Here is a 13850-nt window from a genome sequence, read left to right as displayed (position 1 = left end):
TTATAACAATGAAAAAAAATGTTGTTCAAAGTGGCACCTTTGGATGGCTGGAAACACAAACCCATAACCCAACGACAATACAAATGAGTACAAATGGTCACCGAAATATCGTCATCATCGTCGTGCCCCCAAGCAAGTAGATATATATAAACTGAGATAAAACGAGCAAGGCTCCAATATCCAGACTACAGCCACCTCGCTCAACCATCTTAATGATGCTGCGTGTGGTCAACAAAATTGGTAGAATCGAGAACGGAAGTCCCAGAAATGCAGCCTTCAATACGATGTTCACAGGACTTTCTGCCCACGTGACGACGCAAGAGGCACTGTATAGATTGAGAACTGTGATTGTTGTGACTAATGCATCTGAAACTGCCTTTAGGAACGCCAGTAACGCCCGTGGAATGGAATGGATTGTAAGTTTATCAATAACCCAGTCGGACAGAAATGGGATAGTATTGAGAATTAACGAAACAGAAAATTTTACCAGCCCGCTCAATGGAAATGGCTTCTGATTTTCATCGTTTGTCATAGGAAGCATGGCCTGCAGGGAAGCGCTTGGCATGTAATCACCCAGGAACGGAACAAGAATAATGCAAGAAATGGAAATATTCCACAGTAGTAATCTGCCAGCACATAGTTCGTGCTTATGTTAGGAGATGGTGTGCCATACGCAAAACAAAACAACGTAGACGAGACGCATCCTTCGTGATTAGAAGATTAATTAAAATATAAGACAGAGCCGCAATGGTTACTGATGGGAAGAATGACTGGGAACCATAATGAACAAAGATCGATTAGGGTTCCAACCAGAGGGGGGAGGAGTGGGAGAAGGGAGAGCAGGCATACTGACCTCAGTCGCCTCGGGCACGGCGGCAGTCTCCATCGCTAGTGGTGGCGGAGGCGGCGAAGCGAGGGTTTGGGGAACGTCGGCCGTGAGTGCACCCGCTTCGCTTCTGCTCAACGACCTGGGCCTATACGGGCCGGCTGTGAGTGAACGTCGGTCGGTCCAGCGCCGGAGCTCCTATTCCGCGACCTGCGCGGTGGAAACCAAGCAAACGCGCACCCGCTCCTGCCGCGTGGGCCCGCCCGTTCTGCCGGTCCTTCGTTGTTGTTTGAACCGGTGAAAATTGTGAACAATTTATTCAGCACAGCTTTGGGGGATAAGCGATCAGTTTCTAAAAGAAACACGAACAATTTTTGAAAAACGTGAACACAAAATTGAATTTCCGGACATTTTTTAAAAGTTTCGAAGAGATTTTGAAATTCTGGTTTTTCTTTTGCAAGTTTTGAACATTTCTAAAACAGAAATTGTGTTTTGAAATTATGTAATTAGAAAATCTTAAAAGATTTTCGAAGCATGTGAAGAAAAAAAAATTAAAATCTCACTATTCATGTTTACCTCTGATTTTCAGACCTACACAGTTTTGTTCTACAAACGTACTTCCTCTGTCTCATAATGTAAGTGATTTTTTGACACCATACTAGTGTTAAAAACATTTTACATTATGGACAAAGGGAGTAATAAACACCCAAAAATAGGAACTGTTGTCCATGGAGATGCTCCGGGATGCTACAAAATAACAAAAAACACCGGCAGCTACAAAGAAATGTTATGAAGATTAGAAAATAGAAAAGACTAGAAGAAAACATAACTCAGAGTTATATCTAACACCACACAAATAGGTGGAAAACCGAGTAGGTCTTAAATAAAAGGTCTAAATGTTAGTAGTGTGCTGGAGTTTGTGGCAGAAATGGTTGTCCCTAAAAGAATGAACATTTTTTTAACTGCAAACATTTTTTTAAATGAGCAAACTTTTGAAATTCCCAATTTTTTGAAATTATGTACAGTTTTTCAAGATATTTAATTTTTAAATATTTTGTGATTTTTGAAAAACAACAATAAATAAGTAACCAAGAAGAAAAAAAAACAACAAAAAAAGAAAAATGTCTTCTAGGTACCTTCTAGAAGGTTTCTAAAACCAATAAAAACCATGTTAACCTTATAGAACCTTTCAAAAACCGAACTAGGAAAATAATTCAGAATATTTTTCATGATGGCAAAAATATGTTAACATATTAAAATAAAACCGAACCATGTTAACCATAAAAAATGTTCACAAATTGCAAACATGTTAGCAAATTCATTTTTTTCATGATTTCAGAAAAAATGTTCACAACTTTGAAAATCAATCATATGTTTGATAACATAATCGTGAATTTAGAATATTCATGAGTTTTAAAAATAATCACAAATTTTAATATTTACAAATGTTCGTGAATTCAAAATGTTCGCTAAGTTTAGAAAAAGTTTAGAACATCATAAAAAAATATGAATTCAAAAAAGCTTCAAGACTACTAAAATACATTCTTGAGTTTGAAAGATGTTTGGGATTTCAATAAGAGTTCACATATCTTAAAATACACAAATATTCAGGATTCCTGCAAAAATACTCGCAAATTCAAAATAAATAAATAAAAATCTTCCTGATTAAAATAATGCTCATACCTTCACAAAATATTTACAGTTCCAAAAATAATTCAGGAATTTGAAAAATTGAGAACTCAAAAATGATCATGAATTCATAAATGTTCTCCAAACTAAGAAAAATATTCATGAATTCAGATACAAATCAGGATTTCAAAATAGTTTCACGAGAATAAAGAAATGTTCACAACATTGAAAGATGTTTGGGGTTTTCATAAATATTTACGAATCCAAATGATATTCACGAATTCTAATTACAATAAAATGCAGAAAAGGTTCACGAGAATTAAAAATGATCGGGATGTCAATCAATGTTCGCAGATCTCAAATAATGTTTGTGAATGTGATTTTTTTTAGTACTGTGGAAAAAATAGTCACAACTTGGGAAAATATTCACAAAATCTAAAAATATTGTTGAATTTTGAAAATATTCATGAATTAAAAAACAAATTCAAAAAATATTCTAGAATTTGAATTTTGAGAACTCAAATATTGTTTGTGAAATCAAATTTTTTTCACTAAAATAGGGAAAATGATCGTGAATTCAAAAATAATTCAGGAATTAAAAATAGGTTCAAGACAATTAAAAAATGTTCACGGGATTGAAAGATGTACTGGATTTTATTAAATGTTTATGAATTCAACAATATTCAAGAATTTTTTATTTCTAAAAAAGTTAAATTAAAAGGAAATGAAGGAATTATTAGAAAGGGAATAAAAATAGAGAAAATATATACTCGCGACCCATTCCCGGTCCAATTTTGAACATGATTTGCGTCGGCGCGGAGACGAGACGGACGCGCGCGCGCCTACTCCTCTCCACGGGCCCGCCGGTCGGTGGCATCCACCACCATTTCCCCCAAAAACCGTCCCGCCAGCGCGCAATCCCGTCCCACGCCCGCCATGGACGACGACCTCGACCTCGACGCCGCCGCCGGCCTCGCCTCCCTCGGCTCGTCCGACAAAGGCAAGCCTCGCGCCCCCCGGAAGGCCGCCGCGCCGAAGCCGAAGAAGGTGCTGACGCCCGAACAACGAGCAAAGGAGCCCGCCAAGAGGAAGGGCCGGAGGCATGCCGCGGACGCGAGGGATGAAGCCATCGCGGCGGCCGCCACGCAGCAGCAGGTCACCAATGCTCGTGTCGCGGCAGCAATGAGGGAGGCGCTCTGCATGCTGGGGTTAAACCCTAGCTAGCACGACCTCGTCAACGCCGTTATGGCCGCCGTGATCAGCACCGTCTCATCCGCCTTCCCTCGGACGGTGTTGTCCAACTCGCGCGGCGCATCGGCTTGCAACCCGGTACCCGGCTTCCACGTCTACCCGCAGGCCTCCCGCCTCTCGGGAAAGTGCTCGTCCGAGGTGAGTGTGGGTTGACGCATTGGGCGCACTACCGGTTCAAATTTAGGCCCTGTTTGGGACTGCTCTACTCCAGAAAATTCAGCTTCACTCTAGAAAACATAAGCCAAACGGGGTAGCTTCACGATATACAGCTCCACAAAAAAACTAGAATCTAGGGTCCAACTTTCTGTTTTTTTATGAAGCTCTCTATGAGGTGCTCCATAAAATTGTAGAAGCTGGAGTTGGAGCGAAATTACCCACCACTGCCACCCGTAAGTGGATACCCCTTCGTTTTCCCCCTCTCATCCAATCAAATAGATCCTTTCCACCAAATTTTTCATTCGTGAAGCTGGAGTTGGATAAAAGCCAAACGTTTCCTTTGAAAGAGCTACAACTTCTGTATGAAACTGCTCCAAAGTGAATTTGATGGAGCGGAGCTGCTTTTGATGAAGCAGAGCGGTCCCAAACAGGGCCTTAAAACAGGGCGGACGTCGGATGAACGAAAGTCGGATGAACGGCCGACCCAAACGGACAAATTCGTCGTCAGTAGTTTGGGTCGGCCCGTTGGAGTTGCTTTTAGAGTAGAGATTCCGAAAAACTGCTCGCGTTATACGTAGAGGAACGTTTGGCCCGACGCGAATCTTGACGGCCGCATGTTCGTTGATAGCTCTGCACAGTTGCCGCCGTGTGCAGCAGGGCATTTTCGGCCAATCTCTCTGACGCCCTACGCCCCCACCGCGACTCCACATGCTTGCAACTTGCTAGACATCCGCCAGGTGATGAGGCCGCTCCGCCTTGGCAAGGCACCCACCGAGGCACCAACCAATCTGCCCTTTGGGGAAGTGGCGATGCAGTGCTCGGATCGAACGTCGAAGTGGTAAGAACTCACTGACATCCTAGAATTTTCTTTTACAAGGAAACCTTGTTTATTTCTTTTACTGATACAAGGGCCTCTCGTCCTAGGTTTTTATTAATTCTGTTCGAAATCTAGTTCACTGGCTAAGGCATCTTCATGGGCGCAACTGAAAAAAGGGTGCGGGGGGGGGGGGGGGGGATCTTCATGGGCATGTGGTGTTTGTTGAAATGCCACAGTACTGAGAAAGTATATTGCAGTTCAAGAGGGAAAAACATATGGATTCCTGAATGCTATTTATATCAAATACTAGCGCATCAACGTATTGAACTAGGGACATAGTCTACCAGAAGCAACTTTGGTGTTATTTTTCATATTGATATATTAGTGAATACAATTTAAAACAACATTGCTACAAAAAATTCGTTATTTTTCATATGAATATGTTAGTGTACTTTTTAAACTACATTGCTATAAAAGATGATGAAAAAACTGTACTCTTTCCATTTGACTGAATGAACAAAATAATTCTTTTAACATATAATTAGTCAAAGTTATGAAAGTGCCTGTTTCGCAAAAAAAAGTTATGAAAGTAAGATTGCACGTTCTTAGGAGCTGGGACATCGTGTATTTGGTAGAGTACTACTAGTAAACTGGCTCAAACAGTGACTTAAGTCAAGACACGCTGGAGACAAGATATTTTGTTCTGCGTCAGTGTCACTATTAGCTTTCCAAGAACCAGCTTTGAGCTCCAACAACCCTCTCTCTCTCTCATATCATTGAGCATCCCTCTATTGGTACTCTGAGATCCAACAACCCACTCTCTCTCTCTCTCTCTCTCTCTCTCTCTCTCTCTCTCTCTCTCTCTCTCAATTCTCATAGTATTATTGAGCATCCCTCTATTGATGCTCTGAGCGAGCTTGTTTACTCTCTGCAAATTTGGCGTCCATGGCGACAACCGTGCTGCTCGGCCCCCTGATCTCCATGGTGAACCAGAAGGTTTCCAATTATCTTCTTCGACAATATCGGGAGATGGATGGTATGGAGGAGCAGCTCGCCGTTCTGGAGCGCAAGCTCCCAGCCATATTGGACGTCATCATTGACGCGGAGGAGCAGGGAACTCACCGGCCTGGGGTGAGTGCTTGGCTCAAAGCACTCAAGGCTGTTGCGTACAAAGCTAACGACGTGCTTGATGAGTTCAAGTATGAAGCGCTCCGTCGTGAAGCCAAGAGGAAGGGTCACTACAGCAATTTCAGCACCGATGTAGTAAGGCTCCTTCCTGGTCGCAACTCTATTTTGTTCCGTTACAGGATGGGCAAGAAGCTGCGTAAGATTGTGCACACTATCGAGGTCCTTGTTACCGAGATGAATGCCTTCGGGTTCAAATATCGTCCACAGATTCCAACATCCAAGCAGTGGCGACAAACAGATTCAATTATCATCGACTATGAGTGTATAGTGAGCAGAGAGGAAGAGAAGTGGCAGATTGTTGACGTGCTGCTTACCCGTTCTACAAACAAGGACCTAATGGTTCTTCCCATTGTTGGAATGGGTGGTTTGGGTAAGACCACTTTTGCACAGATCATTTACAATGATCCTGATATCAAGAAACATTTCCAGCTCCGGAAATGGGTGTGTGTTCTGGATGATTTTGATGTTACAGACATTGCTAATAAGATCAGCATGTCAATTGAGAAAGACTGTGAAAGTGCATTGGAGAAGCTCCAGCAAGAGGTCAGTGGAAGGAGGTACCTCCTTGTCTTGGATGATGTATGGAATCGTGATGCTGACAAGTGGGCAAAGCTAAAATACTGTCTTCAACAGTGTGGTGGTTCTGGGAGTGCAGTATTGATGACAACTCGTGATGAAAGAGTAGCTCAAATCATGGGAACAGCCCACACCCATCAATTGGTGAAGATGGACACAAGTGATTTGCTTGCCATATTTGAAAAAAGAGCATTTGGACCGGAAGAGCAAAAGCCTGATGAGCTGGCTCAGATTGGCAGGGAGATTGTTGACAGATGTTGTGGGTCCCCATTAGCCGCAAAAGCCCTGGGCTCGGTGTTAAGCACCCGGAAAAGTGTGGAAGAGTGGCGAGCTGTATTAAAGAAAAGCAGTATATGTGACGAGGAGAGTGGGATTTTACCTATACTCAAGCTCAGCTACAATGATTTACCCGCATACATGAAGCAATGCTTTGCCTTTTGTGCTCTCTTTCCAAAAAATTATGTGATTCATGTGGAAAAGCTGATACAGTTATGGATGGCAAATGATTTCATTCCATCAGAAGATGCAATCCGACCAGAAACAAAAGGTAAACAAATATTCAACGAGCTGGCCTCAAGGTCATTCTTTCAAGATGTTAACCGGGTACATGTCGAGGAGGACGGAAGTGGAAACAAGTATATGACTGTTTGTACCGTCCATGATCTCATGCATGATGTTGCATTGTCTGTGATGGGAAAGGAATGTGTTACTATAGACGAGAGGCCGAACTATACGGAGATTTTGCCATACACTGTTCGCCATTTGTTCTTGTCATCCTATGGTCCTGGAAACTTCTTGAGAGTTTCGCCGAAGAAAAAATGTCCAGGTATCCAGACACTGTTGGGCAGTATAAATACTACTAGTTCAATACGTCATTTATCAAAATGCACTTCCCTTCGAGCACTGCAGCTCTGTTACGACAGACCGAGTGGACTTCCATTTGGACCAAAGCACTTGAAGCACCTTAGGTATCTTGACCTCTCAGGCAATAGTCATATCAAAGCACTTCCAGAAGAAATCTGCATCATGTACAACCTGCAGACGTTGAATCTTTCTGGCTGTGAACGTCTTGGTGAACTTCCAAAGGATATGAGATACATGACTGGCCTCCGGCACCTATATACAGATGGATGTCTCTCCCTAAAGTGCATGCCTCCAAATCTGGGACAATTAACTTCCCTACAGACGCTGACATATTTTGTTGTTGGCTCCAGCTCCGGTTGTAGTGGTATTGGAGAACTCAGGCATCTGAACCTTCAAGGTCAACTACATCTATGCCATCTAGAAAATGTAACAGAAGCAGACATAACAATTGGTAACCATGGGGATAAAAAGGATCTCACCGAGCTGTCTTTTGCATGGGAAAATGGCGGCGGTGAGGTTGACTTTCATGATAAGGTGCTAGATGCTTTTACTCCTAACCGCGGGCTGCAGGTTCTATTGGTGGATTCCTATAGAAGCATTCGGTTTCCAACTTGGATGACAAATCTGAGTGTGATGCAAGATCTGGTCAAGTTGTGCCTAGTCAATTGCACAATGTGTGACAGACTTCCTCAGTTGTGGCAATTACCAACTCTTCAAGTTCTTCATTTGGAAAGGCTGGATAGGTTGCAATCCTTATGCATTGATAATGGAGATGCTTTAATATCCTCAACATTTCCAAAATTGAGGGAGCTTGTGTTATTTCAGTTGAAGAGCTTGAATGGATGGTGGGAAGTAGAAGGGAAACATCGATGCCAATTATTGTTTCCCCTTCTGGAGGAACTATCAATTGGGAGTTGCACTAAGCTGACAAACTTACCGCAACAACAAACACTTGGAGAATTTTCTAGCTCCGGTGGTAATAAGACACTCTCAGCATTTCCATCATTGAAGAACCTCATGTTACATGATTTGAAGAGTTTCAGTAGATGGGGAGCAAAGGAAGAAAGGCATGAAGAACAAATAACATTTCCACAGCTTGAGAATACCAATATTACAGATTGTCCAGAACTATCAACTCTACCTGAAGCACCCAGGCTTAAAGCATTATTGTTTCCCGATGACAGGCCACTTATGTGGTTATCCATAGCAAGATATATGGCCACATTGTCCAATGTGAGAATGAAAATCGCACCTTCTTCTCCCTCACAAGTACAATGTTCCATTCAACATGTAGATGATAAGGGGAAATGCAATCATGGAGCTTCTCATGCAGCTATGGAGCTACGTGGAAGCTATTTCTTCCACACAAGTTGGAAATATTTTGTAAACCTTGAACATCTGGAGATCATTTCTTGTGATGAGCTTGTCTACTGGCCACTAAAAGAGTTCCAATGCTTGGCATCCTTAAAGAGATTCACAATTCATTGTTGCAATAATCTTACAGGATCTGCAAAGATTCCTGAAGTAGCATCAGCAAGAAATCTGCTCCTACCGTGTCTCGAATATTTGGAAATAAAAAGTTGTTCTAATGTGGTTGATGTTCTCAGCCTTCCTCCATCACTCAAGGAATTATATATCGAGAGATGCAGTAAGCTTGAGTTCATATGGGGTAAGATGGGTACTGAAAGTCAGAGTTGGAATGTTGAACACCAAGATGAATTGACATTATCAGAATCTTGTAGTGCCCTTCCTGCCTCTGGAATTGCGCAAGATCCCTCATCACAGGCAATAATTCATTCTCTACCATGTATGGAGTCTCTAACACTAATAAGTTGTCAAAGTTTGGTAGAGCTTCTCAGTTTTCCCTTGTATCTCAAAGAGGTACAGATTTGGAGTTGTCCTAAGCTTGAGTATGTATGGGGGAAGCAGGATAAGAAAATGAAGAGCCAGTATGTTGAACAGCCAACCAACCTTGAAATATTAGAATCTTCCAATGAACTTACTGCATCGACAACTGTACTAGGTTCGTTACCATCAACAAGGAATCATTTGCTACCATGCTTAGAGTATCTGCGGATAGCATATTGTGAAGGCTTGTTGGGAATTCTTGATCTCCCGTCATCAGTGAGGAAAATAAATATTTCAGACTGCCCTAAACTTGAGGTCCTGTCAGGGCAATTTGATAAACTTGGGCATCTTGATATTAGATTCTGTGACAAGTTGAGCTTACTAGAGTCATGCCAGGGAGACTTCTCATCATTGGAAACCCTCTCTATTGTTAGCTGCGAGAGCTTGAAATGCTTACCAAATAAGCCTTCACATACATAGGGATTTTAAAAATCGGGTGTGCAAAACGGCATATTCACTTCCGAGATGTAGATACGGGCAGATAAGTTCTGACAGCTGCCATATCACTTAAATTGACTCCAAATATGGAATTTGGTACGTACAAGCACTGGATCTTGAAGAACAGAATGTCCATGTCCAGTGCCTTATACTCCATCCGTTCCTAAATATAAGTCTTTCTAGAGATTTCACTACAGACGACATACGAAGTAAAATGAGTAAATTCACACTCTAAAATATGTCTATATACATCTGTATGTACTTCATAGTGAAATCTTTAAAGACTTATAATTATGAACGGAGGGAGTAGATACTGGAGAGAGAATGCTATAAATATGCTATTTGCGCTAGTAGCCAAATCGGCCTTTGCACCGGCTTCATTGTGTAAATATAAACTCTTCTTATTTAGTTACGACTTGGCATCTTCAAAGCTCGGACTCTGGACGAAGATATCATGAAGACTGGTAGGTTTAGTTACCATCTTGAAATTGTCGATTTTGTTTTCATTATGTACAACAGTACAAGTGGTCTTGTATGAAGGTGGTCAGATTTATGAATCAATAGAGCTTTATTATAGGATTGTTCACTGACATGCATATGGTGAAGAGCTAAGTTTTTACATGATCATCTCAGATGTATCTGACTTTGTTCGGTATTATGGGCATAAAACATGGAATATATATTTCTTATGTAACTTTTTGAAATAAGAGTTATTGATGTATTCTTGATAAAATATTTACAATTAACTGAATTACTTCTGTTTAGTTTCTTGGACGGTGACATTTATTTTAGATAATAGAACTGAGTGATGTAATATGTCCAATTAGCTCCATACCCCAAGTTCCATTTCAACAAGATTCCATGTATGATTTGTTCAAAGTTTACTTGTGCAAAGCAACCATGTCTCCAGACCCACTCAGTTAAAAGTACTGTTTGTATGATGGTTTGGTGATATGGTCTCAAGAGCCATTACCCTTTTCTGAACCTGCAGCTGCTATCACTATTTTGCTGCTCTATGCCCAAAAAGGGTTTCCTCCGCTTTATATTATAAAACAAACATCACCGAATACATCCAAGAGACCGAACAATGCACACAACGCACACACCCATGGCAAGATACAAAGGTGCCGGGCACCCTATAGAACTGAGATTTTTTTTGCGGCAATCTGTAGAACTGAGATTTGACAAGTACATGTTTGGTTTTAATGGCCTCGCATAAAAAACAGTGATATACTCAACTGGCTTTTGACTGAAGCCAGTTTAGCAGCATTTTTAATGCTTTGCAAGATCTCGACTAAATTTATTTTATAGGTTTACTTCCAATACATCGATTTATAGCGAGTTGAAGCCCATCAAATTGTTTTATAATGTCACCGATGAAGAATGTAATGATACCCATATGAAAAAATTAGGTTATAATGTCCTGCATTTTCTTGGGACAAAAAAGAAGAAGCAAAAGCAGCTCATCCTGAAATATGCTTCAGTTTCCTTTCAATTTTAAGAAAATGATCTTTTTTTCGAAATGGGAAGAAAATGATTGAGAAAACCTGAAAACCGGAGAGACTCTGGTGGTCAACCTCGATAGGTGAAATAAGAGGTTGTGCCCTGCAGGTTATTCCTCTGAATACGTCGTCAGCATGCCCTTTTGAATCCAATGGTAATAGCAGAAAGGTTTGGTCGATCATTAGTCCATCGCCCGGCAGCAGCTTCTCCTGAATGACACAACTACTGCAACAATCCAAATCCATGCTGGTGGCGGAGTAAATGTATAATTCCAAGCGGAGAGATATATGAGCTCCTGCGACGTATCTGTATTTTTAGTACAGCTAGAAATATCCCGTCCATTGCGGCGGATTTGAGTAGATATACATATACTCCCTCCGTTCCTAAATATAAGTCTTTTAAGCAATTTCACTAGATGTCTACATACGAAGCAAAATGATTGAATGTAAACTCTAAAGTATGTCTATATACATCCGTATGTAGTCCACTAGTGAAATCTCTACAAAGACTTATATTTAGGAACGGAGTGAGTACATCTTTAAAGAACAGGAATCTTATCTGGTTGCCGTCAGATATTAGAGGTTTCCAGCGAACTACCCAACAGCCATCGGATGGAAAACACAAATCTTAAAGCACTGTACATTGCCACGTATGGTTTTATTGGGTTAGCCCATTTAGCGCTTCACTGATCCCGGTTTTGGAAACCTTCTAGAGGTTTTCAGCCGGTTATTTCTGATTTGCGAAACTTCTAGAAAGTTCATGAACCGTTTTTTTTGTTTTATTTTCTATTTTTTACTTTTCTGTTTTTTTTATTTTCTGTTTCTGTTTCAGAAAATGTTCTGGATTTTCAAAAAATATTCTGGATTTTCAAAAAATATTCTTCAAATATGAAAAATGTTCTTGATTTTCAAAAATTATTCTTGATTTCAAAAAATCAGGCTTCCAAATTTGTTTTTGTTTTTTCAAAATTGTTCTTGTATTTAAAATTTGTTTTCAAGATTCCAAAAATGTTCATGCTTTAAAAATTTGTTCACGGTTTCAAATTTGTTCTCCGTTTTAAAAAATGTTCAAAATAGTTCATGCTTCCAAATTTATTTGGGGTATTTCAAAGTTATTCTCTGTTTCCAAATTTTGTTCTCAAGATTCAAAAAATGTTTTGGCTTTAAAAAATTGTTCATGCTTCCAAATTTGTTCAGGATTTTTCAAAATTGTTCTCGGTTTTGATTTTTTTTCTCATAATGCAGAAAAATGTTAGTACTTTAAAATTTTGTTTGCACTTTCAAATTTCTTCGGCGCTTTTCAAAATTATTCTCCTTCTCCAAATTTATTCTCAAGATTCAAAAAATGTTCGTGCTTTAAAAAATTGTTCATGCTTCCGAATCTGTTCACGATTTTACAAAATTGTTCTCAGTTTCAAAATTTGTTCTCAAAATTAAAAGTGTTTGTGCTTTATTTTTTTTTTCCATGCTTCCAAATTTGTTCATGATTTTCCAAAATTGTTCTTTGTTTCAAAAAAATTCTCAAGATTCAAAAAATGTTCGTGCTTTAAAATTTTGTTCGCGCTTTCAAATTTATTCACAATTTTTGAAAATTGTTCTCGGTTTCAAAATTTTTTGTCAAGATTAAAAAATATTTCAAGTTCTAATTGTTCACGTGAATTGGAGTTCTAAAAACGGTTCCCTTTGTCACAAAAGTGTTCGCATTCGGAAATTGTTCTGGCATTAACAATACCATTTTTGGAAAATATCGAACAATTTTTGAAGTTCTGAATAGTTTTCGAGAATGCAAACATTTTTTTAAATCGGGAACATTTTGAAAACACGAACACTTTTTCAAATTGGTGAACATTGTTTGTAAGCACCGAACATATTTTCAAATTTTCAAACATTTTTTATGTCTGAACAATTTTTTAGAGTGAAAGCAATTTTCAAAAAAAATTGATTTCTAAACTTTTTGAACTGTCAAAAAAGGAATCAAAAAAATTAGGGAACATTTTTTTGAAAAAAGGGTCGGAACATTAAATAATTGCAGCGTTACAAAACTACTCCTAATTTTAAATTAAAAATTTAAATCCAAATTTCAACCCTTGTTGTATGGTTTTATATTATTTTGCGCCTTTTATGACAAGAAGTTGTTGTTGGCTAATAGGTTGTGGTCAGTAAGCCGCGCTGCGTTAGGTCTATGGAATCATGTTTCTCTCGTTTCTTTTCTTCTTTTCTGCCGCGCGAATGCGGCGTATATGAGTACCCGACTTTCTTGGTTGGTTTAAAACTCCAAGTTAAATCAAACTCTATATTGGACTAAAAGCACACACATCATAATAAGTTTGACCCAAATTCTTGAAAACCCATCTTTAAGAGTATTTCTCCTCAATCTGTTGCAATTTCAAAGAAATTTTACCTGACAAACCTGGTGTTTATCTGTCCTAAGAGGATTTTCTCCATAGCGATCTTAACAATCGAGTATACGGTCTGTTGTAAGTGTATATTTTTCTATTTTCGAAGAACTAATCATCTCCCACAATCTAGTCCTTAGTTAATGTTTTATCAAGAAAAAAACCAGCTTTGCATTTATAATCATGTGGCAAGGAACTTAAACACAAATAGTCAATTTCCTCCCAGTAATAAAAATGGAAAATATTAATGACTTCTTTGATCGCAACGGAATAACACATGGTTGCAAATTTAATTTATT

General features: G+C 39.5%; 1 protein-coding gene and 1 long non-coding RNA gene across 2 annotated transcripts; both read left to right on the top strand.

The window, feature by feature from the left end:
• Positions 1-4518: 4518 nt before the first annotated feature.
• Positions 4519-10386, top strand: LOC123398201. The gene is made up of 2 exons (XR_006610107.1): positions 4519-4700; positions 10063-10386. It is a non-coding gene; the product is annotated as an uncharacterized LOC123398201 (long non-coding RNA).
• On the top strand, positions 5486-10357 carry LOC123398200 (putative disease resistance protein RGA4). The gene has a single exon (XM_045092699.1). The coding sequence runs from the start codon at positions 5625-5627 to the stop codon at positions 9633-9635; it is 4011 nt and encodes a 1336-aa protein (XP_044948634.1). The 5' UTR covers positions 5486-5624; the 3' UTR covers positions 9636-10357.
• Positions 10387-13850: the final 3464 nt, after the last annotated feature.

This window comes from Hordeum vulgare, chromosome 5H (assembly GCF_904849725.1).
Source record: "Hordeum vulgare subsp. vulgare chromosome 5H, MorexV3_pseudomolecules_assembly, whole genome shotgun sequence".
Taxonomy (NCBI): domain Eukaryota; kingdom Viridiplantae; phylum Streptophyta; class Magnoliopsida; order Poales; family Poaceae; genus Hordeum; species Hordeum vulgare.
This window is presented reverse-complemented; position numbering and strand designations above follow the sequence as displayed.